The sequence below is a fragment of the Pinus tabuliformis genome, chromosome 2_1 (assembly GCF_031772625.1).
Source record: "Pinus tabuliformis cultivar Carrire ecotype Pingquan chromosome 2_1, CPIR1, whole genome shotgun sequence".
Lineage (NCBI taxonomy): Eukaryota > Viridiplantae > Streptophyta > Pinopsida > Pinales > Pinaceae > Pinus > Pinus tabuliformis.
In genome coordinates, this window is record NC_142299.1 from 820,567,763 (window position 1) to 820,592,402 (window position 24,640).

The following is a 24,640-nucleotide window of genomic DNA, read 5'->3' on the forward strand; positions in this document are numbered from 1 at the left end:
CATCAGTAGATATGCTGAAGCATATTCCAGCCTGCCTTTAAAAAAGTCACAAAATAGTGTGACCAGCTGCTGTGGAAGCATCATTTCTTTTAATTAATTACCAAAACATTAAAAATATATATATTAGAAAAAACAAAAACAAAAAAGAAGCTAGCATAGACTTGTCATCAGCTTCAAATATTTTAATACTCGTAAGTCAGGTCCAACAACACTTGTGAAATCAAACCCACAATAACTAATCTATAAATTTGAACATAACTATATCCACTGCCACATTGTCATATAATGAGCCAATCTCTCAAATAATATCTCAGCATTGTGTCAGGGCAGGATGATAAACGTGAACGGCATAACGCTAACTTTTTATCAACATCAATCTTAATTTGAATTACAAATATCCGAGATTTGGTCAAGTTATTTGCTTGCACCCTAAACAGGGAGAGAGGCAACGGAAACAAGTAATAATATCAGCTGCATATATTAGATTACTTTACTAAGGAAGAGTGCACAAATGCGATTTACATAAGGCCTTCAGCTTCATAACTTTCCAGGAATGCAGTGAAGCTTAGAAACATAATTATTCAGTACTCTGCTCAGGAAGAGCTAGAAAGCTGAAAGGATTATTTTATGTATTATAATAGCCTCCACAAAACAGAATGCAATCACGCTCAAAGGAAATGTCCCAAAAACTCATTAAATGTGTCCAGCAGGAACAAGTATAGTGCCGAATGGATTCTTGTGCCTCCTTACAATCGGGACCGCAGCGACAATGCCCTAGTTAGGTGGCCCATATTTACAGAGAATGACAATGGTGGTGAAATTGTCGATGAGGTTGTAGAAGCTGAAATGCTTCTATTGGCCTGATTATCCTGGTTGGTAGATTGCCCTGATGAGCTGCCTTCTTCCATTCTTAACGAGTCTCTAGTGGGAGCTTCAGACATATCCATGACCTCCCTTTCAACATCATCAACAATCTGAATGAAAGCAGTAAATTCAGCATCCAAGTTCACCACTAAATGAAATAACTCTAACCTTATAATGCTTTCTTCACTTTTTGCAGCTTCGTGACAAAACATTTAATTCTATGACATTTACAATCTGTTAATTTTCATTTAACATCGTCCATAAAAAAGGAATTTCAGATACTTCTAAGATTCTAAAAGAAAATTGTTTCTGAGAAGGCAATTACACCTGGTTCTAATCCATTCCAACAATATGTTCAAACCATCTGGATTCTAAAAATGCATCAATACCAAACCAAAATATCCATGCATTTGTCGAGACAAAAATATTTTTTCAGAGATATTTTTTTCAGATATCAGCAGAGAATTCTGAAACCAGAGTTTGCATAGAAGCAAAGTCCTCCACACTTGAGGAGTAATAATTATTGATGTTCCCTTCAAAATCCTGTTAGCTGGAAGCAGATTTAATGAATTCCTACAAACCTATATTTCTTGTTGCCCAGACTGAACAATAGAAAGAAGATTTACTCGGTGAAGGCCAAAAAAGATCATATCTGTCCCTTAACACAAATTAACAATCGACCTTTTTTGGCATTTAGAGGTAACCAAATGGAAAGTCAGAAAATTTCTAAGGGGACAAGCATCTCCATGATATATCTGTGTCTGTATGAAAAGAATCAAACGTGAAAAGGATTACCAATTTTAAAGAGCAGTTTACATTTAAATTACTGGAGATACATATTTATTTGTACATCAGGCCTAAATTTATTTAGTCCCCATTCTCATCAAGTCTTGATGGCAAAGTCTTACCTAGAGGAAGCAAGCCTAGCCTAAAAAGAGTATGATATGATTTTCTAACAAGATTTATGGGATTTCTATACAACACTGCTGTGCAAATATATTGTGCCATTAAAATATCAAATGACCATGAAGCAATACATAGTACACAACTATGACCAATGAAAGGGCAGGCTTATAAAATCTCATGTAATTATACAAATCACAGGAACTGATTGTTGGATTACACCAATAATCCCACAGGAAAACAGCAGCACTGAAATTTGGCATTCATCCCTCCCTGTGAAACACAACATTCATAATAGCCAAATATTTTCAGTCCTTCAATTCACATCCACACAAGTTTAAAGAGTACTTGATCTAACATCTCCTTCCCACCCACTTGGTACAAATGAATTAAAATTTAATGTTAGAATATAAAATATTGAAGCATTGAAATTTAGAAACCAAGATATATTATTAATATTACACGAGAGTTGAGCTGAATGCCAGCTGGCAGTATGCAACAATAATTTAGGTGGTGTTACACCTCATATTATATGAGGTTTGACATTGTGATTTTCATCACATTGATGGGCTTGCAGCTGGTATCCATGGAGCGTTTGGATGTATTTGGGAACAAAAACCTTCATTGAGTCTCTTCTCTTCTTGAGAGTGGATTATTCAATGGAGATCTTTGGTGGTGGACATTCGCTTCTTTATGGTGGATGGGTCATGGTTGATAGTCATCTAGTGGTTTCAAAAATGGTGCTACTTTCATACCTTTGATTGATGGATCACAATCTTGACACGCATATGCTTGCTACTTCATGTGTCAATTTTTTTGTAACATCCTAGTGACTATGTATAATGACATTATGATATTGGTTTGTCACTAGGAGGGGGTATGTTCTAAATGCTCCTTGTTACCATTTATACTAGCAGGGATATATATATATATATATATATATATATATATATATATATATATATATATATTGCAGCTTTTTTCACTCTTGTAGGCCCAAGGTCACAAGTTAAAACCTTGTAACAACCATGTGGGGCCCTATATTTGATCTTTAATGTAGTTTTGTTTTGGTTCATTATCAAACACAAGGGAAGATTTCTAGCTTTAACAAGATATAAAAGTGGTTGCATTGGTTATTTGATTTCACCTAGCACTTGTACTTGCTTCTGTTAAAATAATGGAGGATGAATAAGCTCAACATTCATAAGCACTAGGTTTACTTTCATCTTATTTTTGGCATTGCTAAAGTCAATTTTAAGCTCTTGTTGATGTCATATGAACATAAAATAAGTATCTGGTCAACCAGAAATTTGTTGAGGTTCTCATGCACTTCCAAGAAGGGAACATGTCCAAAATTGGAGCCTAATGTTATGGCTTGTTGAGCCAAGAGGCTCATTCTACAGCCCAATATGCGGGCGATGTGTAATTCCATCCATGCTCAACATAGAGTTGACATGTGTCCCTCTTTAAATAAAAATAAAATAATCTATAAATTAAAAAATAATGTCAGATATAACTATATATATATATATATATATATATATATATCTGGTTGGTTTACTTGAAAGTATTATAAAACGTAGTTTTGTTTGCTTTATTGGTTATTGATATTACTGTTGAAGAATGTAACTAGGTTCGACTTTCATAAATTGTAATTGAGTCACAGTGAAATCCATTTATCAAAAGAATGAAAAAGAATTTTTTATTATTATAACTTATTAAAGCATGGGTTTCATGGTTGGGTCATCGTGTTTTAGGTCAAAGTCCTCATTGAAGACTTCTAGGAATTATTTTGAGTCATTAGAGTCATAATCCATTTAAAGAGACCTTCTTGGGTTTTTGAATCATGTAAAAAGGTTTATTATAGAGTCAAATAAGTTATTTGTCACCTCCACACCAAGTTGGCCTCAAGAAGATCAAGTCGGCCTCAAACTGGGTAATTCGACCTCACCAAAAGCCTATATATTGAAGCAGTTCGAATTCATTTGGAGCATTCTCATTCACTCAAGTTCGATACTCAAGGAGGAGGCAAAAAAAGTGTGAAATTCCAAGAAGAGAAGGAGAAGTGTTGGAAAGATCAAGATCAAAGTTTTTAGGTCATCTCTCTCTCACACGTGTGGATTTTCTGGTCTACTACTGGAGGGTCGAAGTGCTACTTCATGGTCGAAGTTGTTGTTGGGCTAACTGTTGGGTCGAAGTTGTTGCTAGGCTAACTGTTGGGTCAAAGTTGTTGCTGGGCTAACTGTTGGGTCAAAGTTGTTGATGGGCTAACTATTGGGTCAAAGTCATCAATAGGCTAACTATTGGGTCGAAGTTGTCGTTGGACTAACTGTTGGGACGAAATTGTTGCTGGATTGAAGTTTTGTTGCTGCTACAAGTTGGTGCTGCTAGGTCGAAGTTATTATTGGAAAGGTTATCATCTACAAAAGGAAGAAAACGCTGACTTAGGGTGGAGTAAGTCTATTAGAGTCTTGGATTATCTCAGGAAGTTATTAAGGAAGAGTTGTTGACTGGATTTTCCCCTAGATAGGGGCTTTTCCCTAGCTATCCGCCTATATCTGGTGTCTGTGATCTTTGTGCTATTATTTTGATAATTGCTTGATGAGCTGAAGATAAAAGCGGAACAGATGAAAACATAAGAATATCACAAGTAACTATAAACATAAAGAAAATCTTTCTACCTTTCTGATTTTCTAACATGAAATCAGAGCTAAGGTGAAGAAGGGAAAAAGGCAGCTCAAAGATCCATTGAAAGGAGAATAAGGAGTTCTAAGAAGCTTGGAATAAGGGTCATCAAAAGGAACATATAAGAAGTCAAGTCTATCATCTTCAAGGACAATGTCTAACTGTTAAAATTGGCAACTAGGGCCAAACTCCATGTGGGTCACCTCATTTATGGCAGCTGATATTTTTCCTAGATTCCTCTTGTCAAGAGGTGTAGGATTTATCTAAAGATCATCCGATTCCGACAAGTATTTATGGAGATATGAATTTATTTGTATTTACTTGACAAATTGTCAAGGTCGGCTAGCAGTTAAATGTGTGGCACACATGCCCAGTGAATCATATAAATACAAAAGAGGTTGATTCATTTTCTCATCATCTCATCTCACTCATTCTTCTCTCTCTCTCCTTAGCTTTGGGTTATACAAGGAGCAGCTCACACGTGGGAAGAAAGAGGACGCACTAGGGCAAGGAGTGGAGAACGTTGAAAGGAGGACGCAGAAGCTGCTGAAGGTCTCTTTGACCTACGTTGACCAAGAATTGACTCACCAAGGGTGCGGTTTTGGTGTGGCTACCTCTCCGGGCAGGCCACAGAGTTTGGCACAAAAATTGAGGCAATCCATCCACAGGTTTGACTAGCGTTAACTGCCCTAGTTTTGGACAGCAGCTTGACTTCAGTCAACAGCAGTTTGACTGTGTTTTTGGGGCTGTTCAAGGGTTGTTTCTTCAAACTGTTCAAGGGCTAGTTGACCGGAAATTGACCAAGCATATTGGAGATCAATTTCAACTCATTTGACCAAGTTTGACTTTGTTGATCTAGGGTTTGTTGTTGCTGATATAAAATTACAGAATTCTGATTTTGTACTATTTCTCTCTATTGAACTATTGAAGATAAAAGAAGATTTGATCAAAGGGTTTCCCCACATTGGGGTTTGTCCCTAGCTAGCCGCCACATCTTGTGTCTCTTGTCTTGGCTTGTTTTCTGTTGATCATTTAATGTTCTATCTGCACTTTACTTAATGTATATGTGATTGCTAATCTATGGCTAATAAGAAGAAAAGAAGTAAACTGCTCTAAGCATAGAACATACCATAATTTAACATGGTATCAGAGCTGAGGTGAAGACAAAGCCCAAGCAAGAGCAAGAGCAAGAGAAATCACCGAAGAAGGTTGGCAAGGCTATCCTAAAAACTTCATGGGGTCCTCAACACTCTTCCCCGCCGAAGACAAGCTCCGTGAGAAGTTTGACTATCACGGATGGAAGATGTCTCTCGATCTGACTTTAGAAGATCAAGAAGTGTTGGACCATGTGAGAGGCAATACTGTTGCGCCTCCATCAAATTCATCTATCGCTGCCAAAAGCAAGTGGTCCAAGGGAGAAGTCAAAGCAAGGAAGATCATCCGGGTCTCTATCAACAAGCGCCTGGTGGCCTATGTTTCCGAGCTGACAACCTCCAAGGAAATCTACGATAGACTGCTGAGTTTATTTAAATTTAATGATGCAAATCAAGTTTTGTTCCTTAGAAATAAGCTGAAGGAAATTAAGAAGCGCAAAGATGAGTGTATGCAGCATATTTCTTTAGGATCACCGAGATCAAGAATGATCTCCTATCTATTGGGGAAGTAGTTCCTGGCAGGGAAATGACTATCACAACCCTTGGAGGACTGCCACCTGAATGGTATATATTTAGGACTACTCTTCTCAACAATAATGTCATCCCAAGATTTGAGGAATTGATGGCTAGATGTATTCAAGAAGAGACAAGGATGGAAGAGCAAGAAATGCCCGCACTTAAAGGCCATCCCTCTGCCTTTTCTTCTCATGCTAAAAGAAGAAACAATTCTGGGGCTAAATCCAAAGGAAAGGCTAGACCAAAGGGTGGAAGAAAAGGTTGATGTTACAATTGCAACAAAATGGGCCACTATGCGAGGGAGTGCCCTAATAAAAGGGACTCACACCATGACGATGACCAAAATCACTCTCAAGGCAATCAAAGGAATGGCAGGTCCAATGGCAGAGGTAAAAGAAATGTCGGAAATCAAGGAAGAGGACAACCCTTCAAGAAGGCAAGAAACTCCAGGTATGAATCTAATGTTGTTAACAATAAGCAAGATGAATATTGTCTACCAGCGGCCCTCTCTACTACTACTCCCCCGGACTCGCTAGGAAATTGGCTTATTGATAGTGGTGCCTCAAGGCACTTCATTGGCTACAAAGAAGCTCTCTCCAATCTGATAAAAAAGGAGACCAACCTGGAAATTGTTCTTGGGGACAACGCGAAATATCTCGTGAAAGGCGTAGGGAATGTCACTCTTCAATTGAATCAGGGTAATACAATTCATTTGCAAGAAGTCCTATATGCACCTGATCTCAAAAAGAACTTGGTGTCCGTTTCGGCAATGGAGGACAAAGGCTACAAAGTAACCTTCATTGATAGCAAGGTACGTGTATGGAAAAAGAATTTTAAAGAAGCTTTCACTCTTTGGTTTCGAGTCAATTCCTTATATCAGGTCGGAGGAAGTCCGTTGGGTGTCATGTATTGTGACACATCACTTCAGTCCAAACTATGGCATCGGAGGTTTGCTCACCTTCATTATAAAGCTCTACCAAATGCAAGACAAATGGTGACAGGGATGCCCGAGTTCCAAGTAGAGCAAGAAGATGTATGTCCTGGATGTGCCGAAGGGAAGCTCAAAAGGGGACCATTCCCCTCAAGCCAAAGCAAGACCTCTGATATATTACAGTTGGTTCACTCAGACATATCTGGTATGATGCTTGTGAGCTCTTTGGGACTATGTTGCAGGAAACGTGGGGCAGAAAGGCGTTGCCATAGGGAAACGGGTACAAAACGCTGAAACGCGTGGTACAGCCCTAAAACACGTTTCAGGTCGTACTGCCACGTTTCACGAAACTGAAACGTGGCCAGTACGGCCTGAAACGTGTTTTAGGGCCGTACGACCCACGTTTCAGCATTTACTTGTGTTTTTATTTTTTATTTTTTATTTTATTTGTTTTCTAATCTATTCTTACGTTAGCCTAGTGACTTCTAGTTGCTTCCAGATGCATGTCTAAAGTTATAAAAGTGAACTTTTGCCCTAGTGTTGATATGCAGTTCATGGTAATGTTAAATTCTTAAAGTAAAAGCGATATTCTCCTTTATTTTTCATTTTCATCCTTTTACTTAAATTTTTAACATTACCATGAAATGACTCAGGATGTTTGAGAGTGGTTTCGCCCTCATTGGATTTCATATGGAGAAAGTAGAATTTTAGATCTCACTCAAAATCCAGCAGACTTATTTGTTTTTTAGGATTTCAAGATGGGGGGATTGCAATGTTTCCATTGGATTTTATCATGTACTGGGGTATGGAACTTGTATTTAATCAAGAGAACCAAGCCCTCTATGCAGGGGAGACTCCCAATAATCAAGAGAATGTAGGGTACTAGGGTATGAAACTTGTATTTAATCAGGAGCATTAAGGTCGTTCGACTATGTAGGAAGAGACTCCCAATCAAGCACGAGACAAGAAATTAGAAATTTCTCGTGGCTGATTTTGGATATTTCTATTTTCATTATGTGATTATTCATGAGTAAATGTGATACAAATTTAGATACTTATAGTTTATGCATTGACAATTGACAGTTTTATCATAATGTAATAAATTAGAATGTATCATATATGCTTTATGATTGCACATATTTCCTAAATGTCCTATATATATATATATATATATATATATATATATATATTCGCGTTTCCCCATTTCCAAAATTTGGGGAGGTCGCGTTTCGTATCGCTTCCCGTTTCGGAAACTCGTACCTGTTTCCCCGTTTCGTGCAACCTTACTTTGGGAGGATATTTATATTACCTCACTTTTGCAGATGATTATTCTCGCAAGACCTAGATATAATTCTTGAAAAATAAGGATGAAGTGTTCACTTGGTTTCGTCACTTCAAAGCCTTGACCGAGAATCAAACCAAAAAGAAGATCAAGATCTTAAGGACTGATAATGGGACTAAGTATGAATCCAATGAGTTCCATGATTTTTGCAAAGAGGTTGGCATTAAGAGGGAGACTACAACACCATATACTCCTGAGCAGAATGGTGTGGTGGAAAGGAAGAATCGTATTAATTGTGGAAGTTGTCCGTGCTATGCTCCATGATCAAAGACTTCCGAAGTTTCTAGGGTCGAAGCTGCGAATACTGTCGTGTATGTGCAAAACCAATGCCCTCATCAAGCATTGGGTTCCACGACTCCCGAAGAGATGTTCACTGGTAAGAAACTTGACGTATCTCATTTTAAAAATTTTGGAAGTTCGGTATATTTTCATGTGCTGAAAGAGAAGAGGAATAAATTGGGTGCATCTGGAAAGAAAGGAATCTTCGTGGGCTATAGCAAAAACAATAAGGGTTGTAGAATCTATGTGGCTGGTGAAAGGGAAATCGAGATTAGCCATGATGTCACCTTTGACGAAGATATGGCTCTTAGCAAAGTTGACAATCTTCCTACTCAAAGGGGATCTAAAGAAGCTGACACCAGGGAACCAAAGGAAAAGGAAGATGAGACGATCCCCGATGTGGAAGAACATATGGATCCTATTGATCCCCCTCCGCAAGAACCTTCCTCTTCTAGGAAGAGGCCTTCATGGATTAGTGGGACACTTGATTATGCTGAAGGGCACGTTGCACCCAGGGGAACCTTCAGAGAAAGTAAGAAGTCGACCAGGTATCAGGGATACTTGACCATCATGAGCACAATCATCCAAAATGAGCCCTCGTCATTCGCAGAAGCTGTCAAGCATCAAGTATGGAAGGATGCTATAACTGAGGAATATGAGTCCATCATGAAAAACGATGTCTAGGATGTGGTCCCCAGACCCCAGGACAAAGCAATTGTCACTTCGAAATGGCTTTACAAGATAAAGCATGCAGTTGATGGAAGTGTGGAAAAGTATAAGGCTTGTTTTGTGGCTCGTGGCTTCTCTCAGAAGGAAGGTATAGACTCTGACGAGATATTTGCACCTGTTTCCCGATATACCACCATCCGCTTGATCATAGCCCTTGCTGCTTTGCAAGGATGGAACCTACATCAGATGGATGTGAAGACCGCGTTCTTGCATGGTTCAATCAAAGAGGAGGTCTATGTGGAGCAACCCGAAGGATTTGAGATTCCTGATCGAGAATCTCATGTGTGCAAGTTGAAGAAGGCCCTCTACAAGCTGAAGCAAGCACCCCGACCGTGGTATGAGAGGATCGATAGCTACTTGACGAAGTTGGGATTCACTAGGAGTGAAGCCGACCCTAACCTTTACTTTAAGGTTGAAGATGACAATCCTCTCATACTGGTGTTGTACGTTGACGACCTCTTTCTAACAGGTGCAGACCCTCTCATTCACAAATGTAAGAGGGAGTTGGCTTCTGAATTTGAGATGAAGGACCTAGGACTGATGCACTATTTCCTAGGACTAGAAGTCTAGCAGAAGCCAGGGGAGATTTTCCTATCTCAAGGAAAATATGTGGTGAAGATATTGGAGAGATTCAGTATGGTGGACTGCAAGCCCGTGACTACCCCAATGGAGCTTGACTTCAAGAAGTTAAGCGGTAGTGCTGCCGGACCCATTTTACGAAATGCTACCGAGTATCGTCAACTCATCGGAGCATTGATGTTCTTGGTGAACTCTCGTCCGGATATATGTTTTGCAGTCAACATGTTGAGTCGACATATGGTTGAGCCTCACCACTCACATTGGATTGGTGCCAAGAATCTGTTGAGATATCTTTGTGGCACAATCACTCATGGGTTGAGATACACTGCCAGAGATGTGAGACTACATGGATATACCGATGTTGATTGGGCAAGCAGTGTGGTGGACCGAAAGAGCACTTTTGGGTGTTGTTTCTCTTTGGGATCTACCTCGATATACTGGATGAGCAGGAAGCAGAAGTCGGTGGCTTTGAGCACTGCCGAGGTAGAGTACATTGTTGCTAGTATGGCCTCTTGTGAGGCGGTCTAGTTGCGAAAGCTCTTCAGTGAGCTATTTGGATTTACATTGGATACCACCTTGATCCTGTGTGACAACCGGAGCGGGGTTCGTTTATCAGAGAATCCCGTATTTCATGATCGCTCCAAGCATATCGCTATCAGGTACCACTATATTTGGGATATGGTGCAGCGGGGAGCAATAAGGCTCCAACATATCAGTACAGATGAACAAGTCGCCGACAATTTGACGAAGCCCCTGGGAAAGGTCAAATTCTTGACTTTCCGAGAACGACTTAGTGTCGTTCAGAGAGCCTCTTATGAGGGTCGAGTATGATATATTGAGCTCTGGGAGCTCTAGGGGGGGCGTGGGGTACATCTTGGAGTGGCATGCAACCACAGGGCGACTCACCATCCCCTGGTGGTGCACTATGTACAGGGTGAAAGGTTCAACCTTCCCCTGTGACACCTCATGGCAACTGTAGGACAGGATGATTAGTTCTCATGTGGCCAGGATGATTAGTTCTCCGTGGCAACTATGGAACGGGATGATTAGTTCTCCTGTGGGCCAGGATGATTAGTTCTCCGTGGTGACTGTGGAATAGAATGATTAGTTCTCATGTGGGCCAGGATGATTAGTTCTCCTGTGGCGACTGTTGGACAAGATGATTCGTTCTCCTGTGGCGACTGTTGGACAAGATGATTCGTTCTCCTGTGGACAGGATGATTAGTTCTCCTATTGAGGCATCCTACCCATGCAGTCTGGGACTCATGGGAAGTACCTCTCATCTGATCAATGAGTAGGGAAATGGGGTTAGGGACCATTAATAGTACTATTGATGGACGCATTCTCGTATCTACCATACTCCCTATGCTAGGATGACCTTCATTGATCTGGGATCAATAATACTGATCTGGGATCAATGAGAGTGGTATGACACACTCTGAGACTGACTTCGGGTTAGTGGAGGATGGTATGATACATCGTCAATCATTTCTTCTTCTTCATAGTTCGAGCAGAGCAGGGTCAAGCAGTGCAGGGCAGTGCATTTGATGCCTGGGATAATAGCGACGGTCAGACAGATTGTAGATGGAGTTCTCCCTAGTTGAGAGGGAGCGTTAAAATTGGAAACTAGGGCCAAACTCCATGTGGGTCGCCTCATTTATGGTAGCTGATATTTTTCCTAGATTCCTCTTGTCGAGGGGTGTAGGATTGATCTAAAGATCATCCAACTCCGACAACTATTTATGCAGATATGAATTTATTTGTATTTACTTGACAAATTGTCAAGGACGGCCAGCAGTTAAATGTGTGGCACACATGCCCAGTGAATAATATAAATACAAGAGAGATTGATTCATTTTCTCATCATCTCATCTCACTCATTCTTCTCTCTCTCGCCTTAGCTTTCAGTTATACAAGGAGCAGCTCACATGTGGGAAGGAAGAGGACGCTGAAAGGAGGACACAAAAGCTCCTGAAGGTCTCTTTGACCTACGTTGACCAAGCATTGACTCATCAAGGGTGCGGTTTTGGTGTGGCTGCCTCTCCTAGGCAAGCCGCAAATTTTGGCACAAAAATCGAGGCAATCTGTCCATAGGTTTGACCAACGTTGACTGCCCTAGTTTTGGGCAGCAGGTTGACTTCAGTCAACAACAATTTGATTATGTTTTTGGGGCTATTCAAGAGTTGTTTCTTCAGGCTATTCGAGGGCTAGTTGACTGGAAATTGACCAAGCATATTGGAGGTCAATTTCAACTCGTTTGACCAAGTTTGATTTTGGTGATCTAGGGTTTGCTGCTACTAATATAAAATCACAGAATTCTGATTTTGTACTATTTCTCTCTGCTGAACTATTGAAGATAAAAGAAGATTTGATCAAAGGGTTTCCCTGCATTGGGGTTTGTCCCTAGCTAGCCGCCACATTTTGTGTCTCTTGTCTTGGCTTGTTTTCTATTGATTGTTTAATGTTTTATCTGCACTTTACTTAATGTATATGTGATTGCTAATCTGTGGCTAATAAGAAGAAAAGAAGTAAACTGCTCTAAGCATAGAACATACCATAATTTAACACTAACTCAATAAAGGGAGAAAAAAAGCTAGAAGGATCATCTAACTACAGGGCATGGAAGAAGGGGATAGACCTCATCCTCGAGAAGAATAAAGTTTTGGATCTAGTCAAGGGAAAGGTAAAGAAGCCTGCTAATGAGTCAAGTGATGCAGAAAAGGAAAAATTCAGGGAAACAAAAATATTAGCCATGACTCTAATGGTGGATGGAATAAAGGATAACCTCATCCCCTATATATTCAACATAGACTTTGCTCAAGAGATGTATGAGGCATTATCAAAATTATTCACTATCAAGAATCTTGGTCAAATAGCAAGCCTTAAAAATGAACTAAGATCTATAAAGATGACAAAGGAAGACACTATGGCATCTTTCTTTGTGAAAATAGCTAGAATAAGAGATGAACTCCAAGCAATAGATCAGATAGTACCAGAGAAGGAACTTGTAATCACTGCACTTCTAGGTTTACCAACATCATGGAGTGTCTTCTCATCAGGGCTCAACAGTTGGAAGGAGACTCTAACATTCAAACAACTATGGAATGCATGCAGTCAAAAAGAAGTCGGAATTTCTCTAGTAAGCAATAAGGAGAATGAAGAATAAAAAGTTTCAAATGCCTACTCCGCTCATCGCAAGAACAAAGGGTCATTCAAGAAGTCTAAAGGGCCTACAAGGAAGATAGACATATCCAAAATCGAATCCTACAATAGTCACAAGATGGGTCACTATAAAAGTGATTGTCCTGAAAATCTGAGAAATAGAAAGAGAAATAGAGATCATGCAAATGTTGTTGAAGAAGGATCTCCAAAGAAGCACAAGACTGAAGAATCAGAAATAAAGGACTTATACTACTAAGCCCTTCTACTTTAAGTTTTTGATTTATTTTGTATTTTGATTCTAGAACTTATAGGTTTAAGATTCCTTGGAAAAATATTGTTGAATTGTTTTGCAAAAGATATAGGTATCCCTCTAGATTGGATTAAGAGGGATCACTCACCATTTTCCAAAGATAAGTATCTTACTCCATGTATTATCTTTTGTATTTGGTTTTCCTTTTCTTATCTAGATGTGTTTACACTATATGCTAATAACTTTTCTTTTTATATTTTCCTTTTTTAGAAAAAGCTTGTTGATATGCTCAAGGGCTATGTAGAAGATCTCACAAGACAAAGCATTGGAATTGATGTCCTATAAGTTTTGTCTAGAAAACAACTCAAAGGTGGGTCTTAGACTATAAGTTTTGTTTCTCTTCATTATAAAGATATACTCATTCAGTTTAAGAAATATACTAACAAGTGTTATGTCTAGGACCTTTGAATCATAGAGATTCTTGTTTGGGAGATTAATCATTAGATTGAATTTACCCTCACTAAAATCATTATGTTTGTGGAACCCTAAAAGTTCTTTGTAAAAGCCTAACCTAAGGGTATGTCAATGTTGATCCCTAGTCTACCCTAATCTACTTAGGAAATCTAGAAAATATTATTCTTTTGATGTTTGGGGTTTTGATGGTAATGTCATATTTGGAGGTTTTAGTATCAGTATGGAAACCCTAATCCTTTAGGGTTGGACGATAATGTGTTCCTAGACCTTGAGGTTTTGATAAATTAGGGTTTATGAGTAAAACCCTTATGTATCGAAAGTAAGCTCCTAGGAATGAAACCCTAGATGTATGTTTGTCTAGCTTATCAAAACCCTAGCCTAATCGAGATTGTTATATGTCTGACTCTATATGTATTGATATTTGTGTCTTGGAATATTGTGGTGATTTGCGTCTACATGATTATGAAATCCTAGATATATGTGCTAACCAAAATTGTTGATATTCATAGAGTTCTAGGGTTTGTAACTAAAAGTTTGATATTCTAGGATATGATGATGATGATAAAATTTAGGGTTTGCAACAAACCCTAGTAGAATTTGGTCATTTAGTTGAAACCTTAGATTGTGATTGATTTTAATTGTTGACATCTTAGGCTTAGCGTCTCATGTATGGAATCTAGGGTTTGCACTAAATCCTAATAAATGTCTAACATATGAATTCTAAAGTTGTTAGATGCATTGTAAGTGTACTTGTTTACGGTTTGCAATATTATATAGTAGAGTATGTTATATCTCTGGAAAGAATATCGAGGCCCTAGATATAATGAGATTGATATCTTGATTGAGTTACTAATGTGATCTAGAGGTTATAACCTAACCCGAGAAAGAAGTTGAAGTATAAAAATATGTGTCTCTTTTTGTTTGTGAACCTAACTAAGTTTAGACATTATAAATTCTAATGCTTCCATTACTATATGATTATAATATAGTCAACTTGATGCTTCTATATGTATGTATTTGGTTGTACTTGTTGTCTAGGTTGTGCAGGTACATAATCTTCAAGATGTTGAAGATGTTTGTAAGAAACGTTGATTTGATAAGCATGATGAAGGAATATGATCAAGAAGGATGGAAGCCATGAAAGATTCTTCGATGTCATAGAAAAGAAGGTGAACTCCCTATATCTCTCAAGTTGAGAGGGAGGGCATATTATAGTCATGATGGATACCCTGAAGAAATTGCAGAATAAATTTTGAGGTACCGCTAAAAGAAGGAACGCAGGATTTGGTTGCTGCATGTGAAGTAGAAAAGGAAGTTGAATGATTGAGAAAACCTATGTCAAGATTTGTTTGGGAAGCCCCGAAATCCTACTATGATGAATTGTGAGGCAACATCAAGATGTGAGAAGATCCCGAAGGTTTGTGTTTACTCATGAGTATTTGAAAATTGTTACTAATTGGGGTTGCAACTGTTTAGGTAAAGCTCTCGAGGTTTTTGAAAAGCATGCTTGAGGTTAGAGAGATTTGATATGTTGAGGCATTGAGAGTGTATAACGCCTGGGAGGACATTTGGCCGACATATTTGTTGATGTCTAGTCCCTGAAGTAGTAGGGAGGGTGGCGTTGATCATAGAGCTCTGACCTTGCATTACGCACCTACATCCCTACATTGATGGTTAGAAAATAAACCTGATGGTACCTAGAGAGGCTAAAAGCCTTAGTCCATCTTAGTTCCACTCTGATAGATTTCCTTAGTCAAGAATCTAGTCCATGGCACCGTAAGTGCCTAAACTCTTCATGTGTTTTGAGACCTTCCACACCCTCATTAAAACTCCTTTTCACACTTTTCACATCCGGGTCCACATTTTTCCATTGGGTCCACAAGGTGTTAGCCTCCCCTCCCTTTGTCCACACTTTTGGTCACACCTGGAATGATGCCCCGAAGGTTGATTCAGCTAAAAGGAAAGTTAAAAGCATAATTTGGCCACTTACCGCAGGAAATGTACCACAAAATGCAAAAGATGGCCAAGACATAAAAATTTAGAGCATGGGCAAAATCCAAACATGAGCTCTAATGCTTATCATCATGACCATCACCCTGGTTACTAGGGTCCCTATATGTGCCCTTGCATCATTAAGGAACCCATGATCGTCCCAACCCCTGGTGGGCGATGAATTGCCTGACCTTAAGGGGGTAATCACTGTTATATCATACACATCATGCCCTCATCCCCTGAAGCCCAAAGCAACTAAAAGAAAGAAAAATCAATAGAAGGCAAAAGGCATATGAAGAAGCTTAGAAAAACAAAGCTCGAGGTAACTCATGTTCCACGATTTCTCCCTCCTGCATCCATACAACCATGTGTGGGTTTCCCTCATTATAGCTACCCTTGTACCATGGCATGTGGCCTGGAGCTTTCCCTGTTGCCCCACTTTGTTTCGACCATTATTTCACATGACACCTGCCATTTGACGGATGTACCATGGACCGGTCACTCCCTTACAGGTCGAAACCACCTAATAGGGTCCTTTATTAACCACCCTCTTGAGCCTGGGGACACCTATAAGTTTTAAAGCCCATTTGGAAAGGCATGCCACTATATAGTATAAAGTGTCCACTTGGGCCCCTAATTTGTAAGCTTATTTACTCAACTACACTAATGAATTGTTTAACTGGAAGGTGAGGAGACGCATTGGAACTTATACAGGATTGTAGGTGGGTCTTCGCCTTGGGTTTCGCCTCCCTATACGAGATCCTAGCCCTCCAAAGGGTCATGATGGCACTTGTAGGGTTAACATTGAGGGCCATGACCTCCTCCACAGCAGAGAATTGATTGCCACACCATGTGATTCTTCAATATCGCATTATGCTTTCTTGTGCCCCACTCATGCAAAGATGATGATGCACTTGGACCACATTGCCCAGCCAACCACCTACTTGCACCAAACACTCGACATTTGATCCAGGGCCCAGATGGGGTTTTGTCTCACCTAGGGAGACATGGGAGGGCTTGTATCATCATTCTGGCCCTCATTGATGGAGTATCGACATGTTGATCCAGTTGGATACCCATGAAACCATTCACTATGCCCCACAACCACTTGGGAGCACCACAGATGTTTTTCTTGGAAACCAAGGGGATAACCCCTTGGTCATTGAGAGCCCTCCTCTTCATCATGGCACATGGAGGACTTATTTATCCTTCCAATAGTGCTTTTGCACCATTTTTTATCATTTTGACCTCATTAGGAAGGTTTGTTGAGTACGTCTGAGCTATTTAGCAAGCTTGTCACCAATTGTATTGTTATTTTGCACGTTAGAGTAATATTTAAGGGCTCATTAGGATAATTAGGTCCATTCAAACTACTGAAGGCTCATATAAATTAGAAATGAGCCTCATTTGTTAAACATCATCACTTGGATTTCAATTTCTCATGAAAAGAACTCGGACCTACAATTTTGGACGAAATTTGGATGTTAGGATGCATTTTGACATTTGGAAAGTTTTCACTATTTTTCTTGGAGCTTCTTTTTGCAATGTTAATGGATAGATATACTCTCATTTCCTTGTAAGCGCTTTGTGATGCTATATTTTACCTTTTTTAATGTCTATTGTATGGAATTCCGTTTTTCATGATGATTAATGTGCCCTAATTCAATACGAATTTGTGATAAAATTAAAATTGTTGGAAGAATTGTATGCATTATTCATAGGCTATGATGAAAAAATGTTCCTAGAGGTCAATCTTGTGTATTGCATCCTTGAAACCCCATTAAACATTGTCATCAAAGTATAAAATCCTCTTGTAGTTGTGTTGTTGCCTCCATTTGGGCTAGCGAAGATGCACAAGTCTCCTTGATAGAGTAAAAATCGTCAAATCCAAGCCTTGACTCCATATTTCCCAATAGGCAGGCACTGGTCTAGAAATCCTTGGTGATCATATTACTTAATGAGACATCATTATCTCACCTTCTTTTCTTCTCATTCCTCATCCCTTCAAGAATAGGTAACCCATTTAGGGCTTGGTACGAAATTCCCTGGGAGTGATATCTTGCAAAACTAATCCGACAATCCTCTGCGTTGTTGCTTCTTCTATGTCTCCTCCAGTTTTGGGGTCATTCTCATGATTCAATTTCACGATATTTGATTCCCTAGCCTTTGCACCAAGTGGGAACCCTTGAAGCTGCCTTGACTTAGGGATTTCTTGAAGGTTCATGCTTAGCTACTTGTTGAAGTACATCATACAAAGCCTTTTCTCTTAACTACCATGGCCTTGGATGAACCCATACTTTGGCATATACATCAACCCTAAGTCTCGTGTAGCTATCTATTATAAGTTTTTCGTGGAAAGTCTTTCTAGCTTCTCACTAGTAGCTATCTATTATAAGTTTTTTGTTGAGTCATTCCATTGAATGAGCCATCTTGCCTCACTTCAAACTTATCCTAGGAATATCTATCGCAAGTGTGGGATACTGGGAGTCTTCCCGTCGGTGAAAATATGAAAAGAGAAGGGGACATAGGCTGTGGTGACCAGTGTTATCAGAACCAGCCGGTCCGACTAGTTTGGGGGTAAAACCGGTCTAAACCGGCCCTTCGAATCGGAAAAGACCGGTTCGGTACTGAATCGGCCCTCCGAACCAAAAAAGACCAGTTCGTTACTAAACCAGCCAGTTTCGTCACTGAACCAATTGGTTCTGTACCGGTCCGGTCTGAACCGGTTCCACCAGTTCACAAGGCCCGCGGCAGCGCAGACTGGGCATTAATTTTTTTCTTAGTTTCTAAAGCTACTCTAGCGCCCCCCCCCCAAAGCTATTTAAACACCCCCACCCCCTCTATTTCACTCACATATTTCATTCGAGTCTCTTGCAATTCTTGAGCTGAGTTCGGTGAGGAGAATTCAGAGTCTTTTGCAAGATTGTTCTGAGGGAGATTTTTTGCAGATTTGAAGAGCTAATTGGAGTCTTGGAGAGCTATTGGAGAGTGTGTTTGAGGGTATACACACTAAGAAGAGGAACCGTTTGGAGCAAAAGTGGTTAAATGACATGCTTTTTGTTCAATAAAACCTTATGTTAAGACGCAACCAATCGCTGAATAAAACCCCTTAATCAAGCAACATTGTCTTGGGTGACTTTGATCCAACATCAGAATGGGTTATGGAGAGTCAAGCACCAACATTTGATAATGAAGACCTTTCTTGGTTGGACTTGGACCCACCTCCACAGGATGCAGAAGCAGATATATCAGAAGCACCAATAGCAGCTTCAAGGCTAGGGGAATCAAGCCCTAATCCCATTGCAAACTTGGATGCTACTCATCTTTCAAATGAGGATAAGGAGGATGATCAAGTATCGGATGATGATTCTGATGATGATTGATGATTTGATCATTGATTTGTTGTAGTTGTAGCTTTTAGTATTGTAGGTTGCAGTATAATACTATGATCTATCATGTTATTTTGGACTATAAAGGCCTTTTAGAGCCTGCTTCTTGATGTTTGTAACATTTTTGGTTCACGATGTTTTGCACTAAGTGCTATTTCGGTTATATGCACTATTACTTGTTATATAAATGAGAAATTTTGCATATTTGTGTATAAATGGTTTGGATTCATATGGATGCACATGAATAACTCTGTTTTTCCTTTAAAATATGAATATTTTATGTGTTTTTGGTAAACCGGTTCTTTTTGGTTTATTTCTAGTTCCGATCTGGTTCCCAGTCCACAAGGTTTTCCGGTTCGATGACCGGTTGAGTTCTAATAACATTGGTGGTGACAGTGGGCCTTTGTCCTAAATTGTTGTTGTGCCCTCTAGCTCTAGCTTACACACTAGGCTTGCTAGTTAGTGAACCACATTTTTGGCATCATTGTCAGGGACATGAAACGTTTGTCTAGTTCCCATACGACATTATTGACATATCTTTGGCAACTCCATTGGAAGAACGAAGCCCTAGCTCTTCATTGAACTCCAAATTCAATGCTTGTAGGGTGAAGAAAGCATCTCTTTAGGCACCTTTGGATTCACCCTGGCGACTCGTACATGACTGATATGCCTAACTTAATAGGATGTCTTTCTTTGATGATTTCCCTGCCTTGGATATTGTTTGCATATCTGGATGCCCTAAGCATCTGGCTATCATACATACAGTACCCAATTTTGATGGTGATCTACTATTTGTAGTTGATCATGTGGTAAGATTTGCCACATTTGCCTCAAAAGATGAATTGGTGCATCACGATGTCCTCATGTTTCTATTTATGAGATCCCTCCATGGTCATAATTCATGGTTACATAATTGCAAATCTAAGAGTATCTTATCTATTGAAGCGTTCTTTGATGGCTTTCTTGAACATTTTCAAGCATGCCAACCATTGGATATTCAAAAGGAAGCCTTCATTGAACATCATGAAGATCTTGGGAAAAGTGATCTCGCTCCCCCTTTAAACTTTGATATCAATGATTACTTATATATTGAAGAGGGGAAATGGGAGGTTCATGGGCATTGTTTTAACAAGGACCCTATCTATGACACCGATAATGATGATATCAATAGGATCCTTGTGTTTCAACATGATCTTGGGGATGTAGTTGAATCTCATGTGGACCCTTTCTGCAACCCTCCTTACACTATCACTAATAATGAGAAATTCTCTCCCTTTGCTAAGTGTGATCATCGTGGGCAACATGATTGTTGTGTCTCTCCATGTCATCAATCACCCTTTCCTTGCGATCATGACCTTGTGGTGGCCACAAAACCCGATATAAATGATGGGGACCATGATGAAGATGATATGCCTGAGGTTGCCATTCATCAAAGATTTATGAGCATGATTGTTGATGTCTCTATCTTTTGGTTGAAGGAGAGGATCCTATGGAATAGGTTGTGTTAACCACTACTGGTCAACTGCCCATGCAGTGCACCTCCTTTCTGTTGGCAAGAGAAGGGTAGCTCCTGAGCGATGTGTCCGTCCTAGCCTACAGTCATCAACAGCTTGATCATTTTTGTTGTAAGCCCAGTCTGCATATATGAGTTGTAAATAATCTAAGCAGATCAGAGTCATGTATGTAAAGTTGCCTAGGTGGACCTAACTTTCTAATGATGATCTGCGTCCCGAGAGGTTTTTAGTCTCACCGATCCATGGATCGGCAGAGTTTTCCTTCAAACCCGACCCCAAAGCCGGGATGGATTTCGTCATCAGAACTTTAGGAGAGTCTTATATGTTAATCTGCTAGATTATAGTTGTGTCGCAGAACTGGGTGTTCTATGAGGGTCTGTATAAAGTGGGTTCATCCCTTTGAGATGTAAATTGTAAAAAAATCATGATGAAATGTGGCTTGAGGGTTGAAAATGTTGTGAATCCCCTCATGAGTCCTAGGTCCTAGGTCCTAGGTGATGTTTCCAAACGGCTTAGTTTGATGATCCATCTTAAAATAAATTTAAAAATTTTTTAAAATGAATAAAAATAATAAAATTATAAAATTAATAATAAAAAAAAAAAAAAAAAAAAAAAAAAAAAATTGAAAAAGCATAAAAAATTTCTTTTTTTTTTTTTGTGTGTGGAGAATTACTTCTACTGCATTCAGTCGTTTATCATTGCATATCTTTCACACTGAGATCTGAGCACAAATTAAATATCTGGATTCACTGTTATTTCAAGCAATTTATCTCTCTTAGTTTGCCGGATATTGTTATTCGAGGAACTTTGTGGCTTTTACTGGATATCTAAAGCATTGTTCTGATCTTTTGATGATAGGTGATTGTTGTTTATGATGCATGCTCCTATATCACCTAGAAAGTAATCGTTTAGGCACTGGTCTATCAAATCAATAAAACCATTTTAGTGCATCTCGTCTCTCAGCCAAGCTGTTTGGCAGTTGGCCTTCATCTTTCCTCAGGGTCTACCCCCCTTAGCCGTGGGAGACAGGCTTAAACGGAGGGACCGGGGATCAGAGTGACAGCCCCCGCTCTGAGCGTTGTCGTGCCAATCCGTGCGACAACAGGTTGCATCCCGTCATTCCCTTTTCACCAATTATCCTCCATGTGTGGTCATTTTATTTTCCTGCCTCCCGCCCTTGTGACCTTCCATATGGTCATTCCTACCCATACCTCTGTATTTATTACATAAGTAATCATATAGGCAAGTATTCTCACATTGAACTAATGATATGTTGGTTGAATTGGCTTTATGATTACACTTGACATTTTCTTGATGCAATGTGCATGTTAGGGTAGGGTGCATTGCATATTCGTTTTTGCATTAGAAACAACATCATATTATGTTGTCATGCTAGATTACATGCATTTAGATTTTTATGGACTAATAAAAGCATGGGCAATCAAATGCTGCCATAAAACAATGTTTCCCTATATGCTTAGTCTTTGATGTGCACGTAACATGTCTACAGTCCGAAGAGATTGTTGTTCTCATGACCTCCCCGTTTGAAGACATGGTTCATGCACTCTACTGAGAGCTCATGTCCCAGTTGGAGCTAGATGTTACCCACCACCAGTGGGTGACCCCTATAGGAGAAAACTTTCTCCTAGATTCATCTTCAACTGGCAGTCAACAACCCCTTGCAGCCACCAGATAGCTCGATGTGCCATTATTCTCCACCAACTGAGCTAGTCGTTGTGTATCCTCGCCCATCTATTATGATCGTATGTTTGAAGGTGGGCCTTCCAAACCCAAAGGTGTGACTTTTCATTGTAATTGGGTGTTTTTGCTTGCTATTCTTGGGCACATTTGGACATGGATTAATGGGGGGATTCAGCAGAAAGAATGGGTTTGGATTGTACTCGTGTTCCCTTGTCCCAACTTGGTGGTTAATCTTGTATGCTAGTCCCATTGGATCTCCTCTATTGGCTACTAGCTTTAGGAATGGCACTACATGGGAAACCCTAAGTTTGGTTGCATGGTCCCGCTTCCCGACACCATATATCTCACTCCCACCCGCTCAATATAACACCTTTTCAAAATTTTCCCATCTGGGTCCACATTTGTCAATTAGGTCTATAAGGTGTTGGCCTCACCTCCACTTGTCCACACTTTGGGTCAGGTTTGGAATGATGCCCCGGAGGTTAATGCAGCTAAAAGGAAAGTTAAAAGCATAATTTGGCCACTTACAACAGGAAATGTAACACAAAATGAAAAAGATAGTCAGGACATAAAAATTTAGCGCGTGGGAAAAAGCCAAACATGAGCTCTACCCCTATCATCATGGCCATCACCCTAGTTCCTAAGGCCCCTATATGTGCCCCCTGCATCATTAAGGGACCATGATTGTCCCAACCCCTGATGGGCGATGAACTACCCAACCTTAAGGAGGTAATCATTGTTATATCATACACATCATGCTAAACTGCACTAATGAATTGTTAAACTAGAAGGTGAGGAGACGCATTGGATCTTATACAAGATTGTAGGTGGGTCTTCGCCTTGGGTTTCACCTTCCTATATGTGATCCTAGCCCTCCAAAGTGTCGTGATGGCATTTGTAGGGTTAGCATTGAGGGCCATGGGCCTCCTCCACAACAGATCATTGATTGCACACCATGGGATTCTTCGGCGCCGCATTATGCTTGCTTGTGCCCCACTCATGCAGAGATGATGATGCAATTGGACCACATTGCCCAGCCAACCACATACTTTCACCAAACACTCAGCGTTTGATCCAGGGCCCAAATGGGGTTTTGTCTCACCTAGGGAGACATGAGAAGGCTTGTATCATCATTCTAGCCCTCATTGATGGAGTATTGACATGTTAATCTAGTTGGAGACCCATGAAACCATTCACTATGCCCCACGGCCACTTGGGAGGACCACAAATGTTTTGCTTGGAAACCAAGGGGCCAACCCCTTGCTCATCATTATGAGAACCCTCCTCTTCATCTCGGCACATGGAGGACTTATCTAGGCCATCCAATGACCTTTTGCACCATTTTTTATCATTTCGGCCTCATGAGGAAGTCTCGTTGAGTACTTTTGAGCTATTTGGTGGGCTTGTCACCAATTGTATTGTTATTTTGCACAGTAGAGTCAATTTTAGGGGCTAATCAGGCCCATTTGAACTATTGACGGCTCATATAAATTAGAAATGAGCCTCATTTGTTAAACATCATAACTTGGATTTTGATTTCTCTTGTGAAAAGAACTCAGACCATAAATTTTGGATGAGATGTGGATGTTAGGATGCATTTTGACATTTGGAAAGTTTTCGCTATCTTTCTTGGAGCTTATTTTTGCTATGTTAATGCATGGATATACTCTCATTGTCTTGTAAGTGCTTTTTGATGCTATATTTTACCTTGTTTAATGCCTATTGTATGGAATTTCATTTCATGATGATTAATGTGCCCTAATTCAATACGAATTTGTGAGAACATTAAAATTGTTGGAAGAATTGCATGCATTGCTCATAGGCTATGATGAAGAATGTTCCTAGAGGTCAATCTTGTGTATTTCATCCTTGAAACTCCATTAAACATTGTCATCGAAGTATAAAATCCTCTTGTAGTTGTGTTGTTGCCTCCATTAGGGCTAGCAAAGTTGCATAGGTCTCCTTGATAGAGCGAAAATCATCAAATCAAAGTAAGCCTTGACTCCATATTTCCCAATAGACAAGCACTGGTCTAGAAATCCTTGGTGATCATATTACTTAACGAGACATCATTATCTCACCTTCTTTTCTTCTCCTCATTCTTCATCCCTTCAAGAATAGGTAGCCCCTCTAGGTCTTGGTACAAAATTCCCTAGGACTGAGATCTCACAGAACT

At 39.8% G+C, this 24,640-nt stretch overlaps 1 protein-coding gene across 1 annotated transcript in view; it reads right to left on the reverse strand.

The window, feature by feature from the left end:
* Positions 1-335: 335 nt before the first annotated feature.
* Positions 336-24,640, reverse strand: part of LOC149203169 (uncharacterized) — a 102,021-nt gene continuing 77,716 nt past the window's right edge. Inside the window, exon 2 of the mRNA XM_089403348.1 lies at positions 336-974. Within this exon, the coding sequence (XP_089259474.1) occupies positions 747-974 (228 nt within the window). The 3' untranslated portion in view covers positions 336-746. The remainder of the gene's footprint in view (positions 975-24,640) is intronic.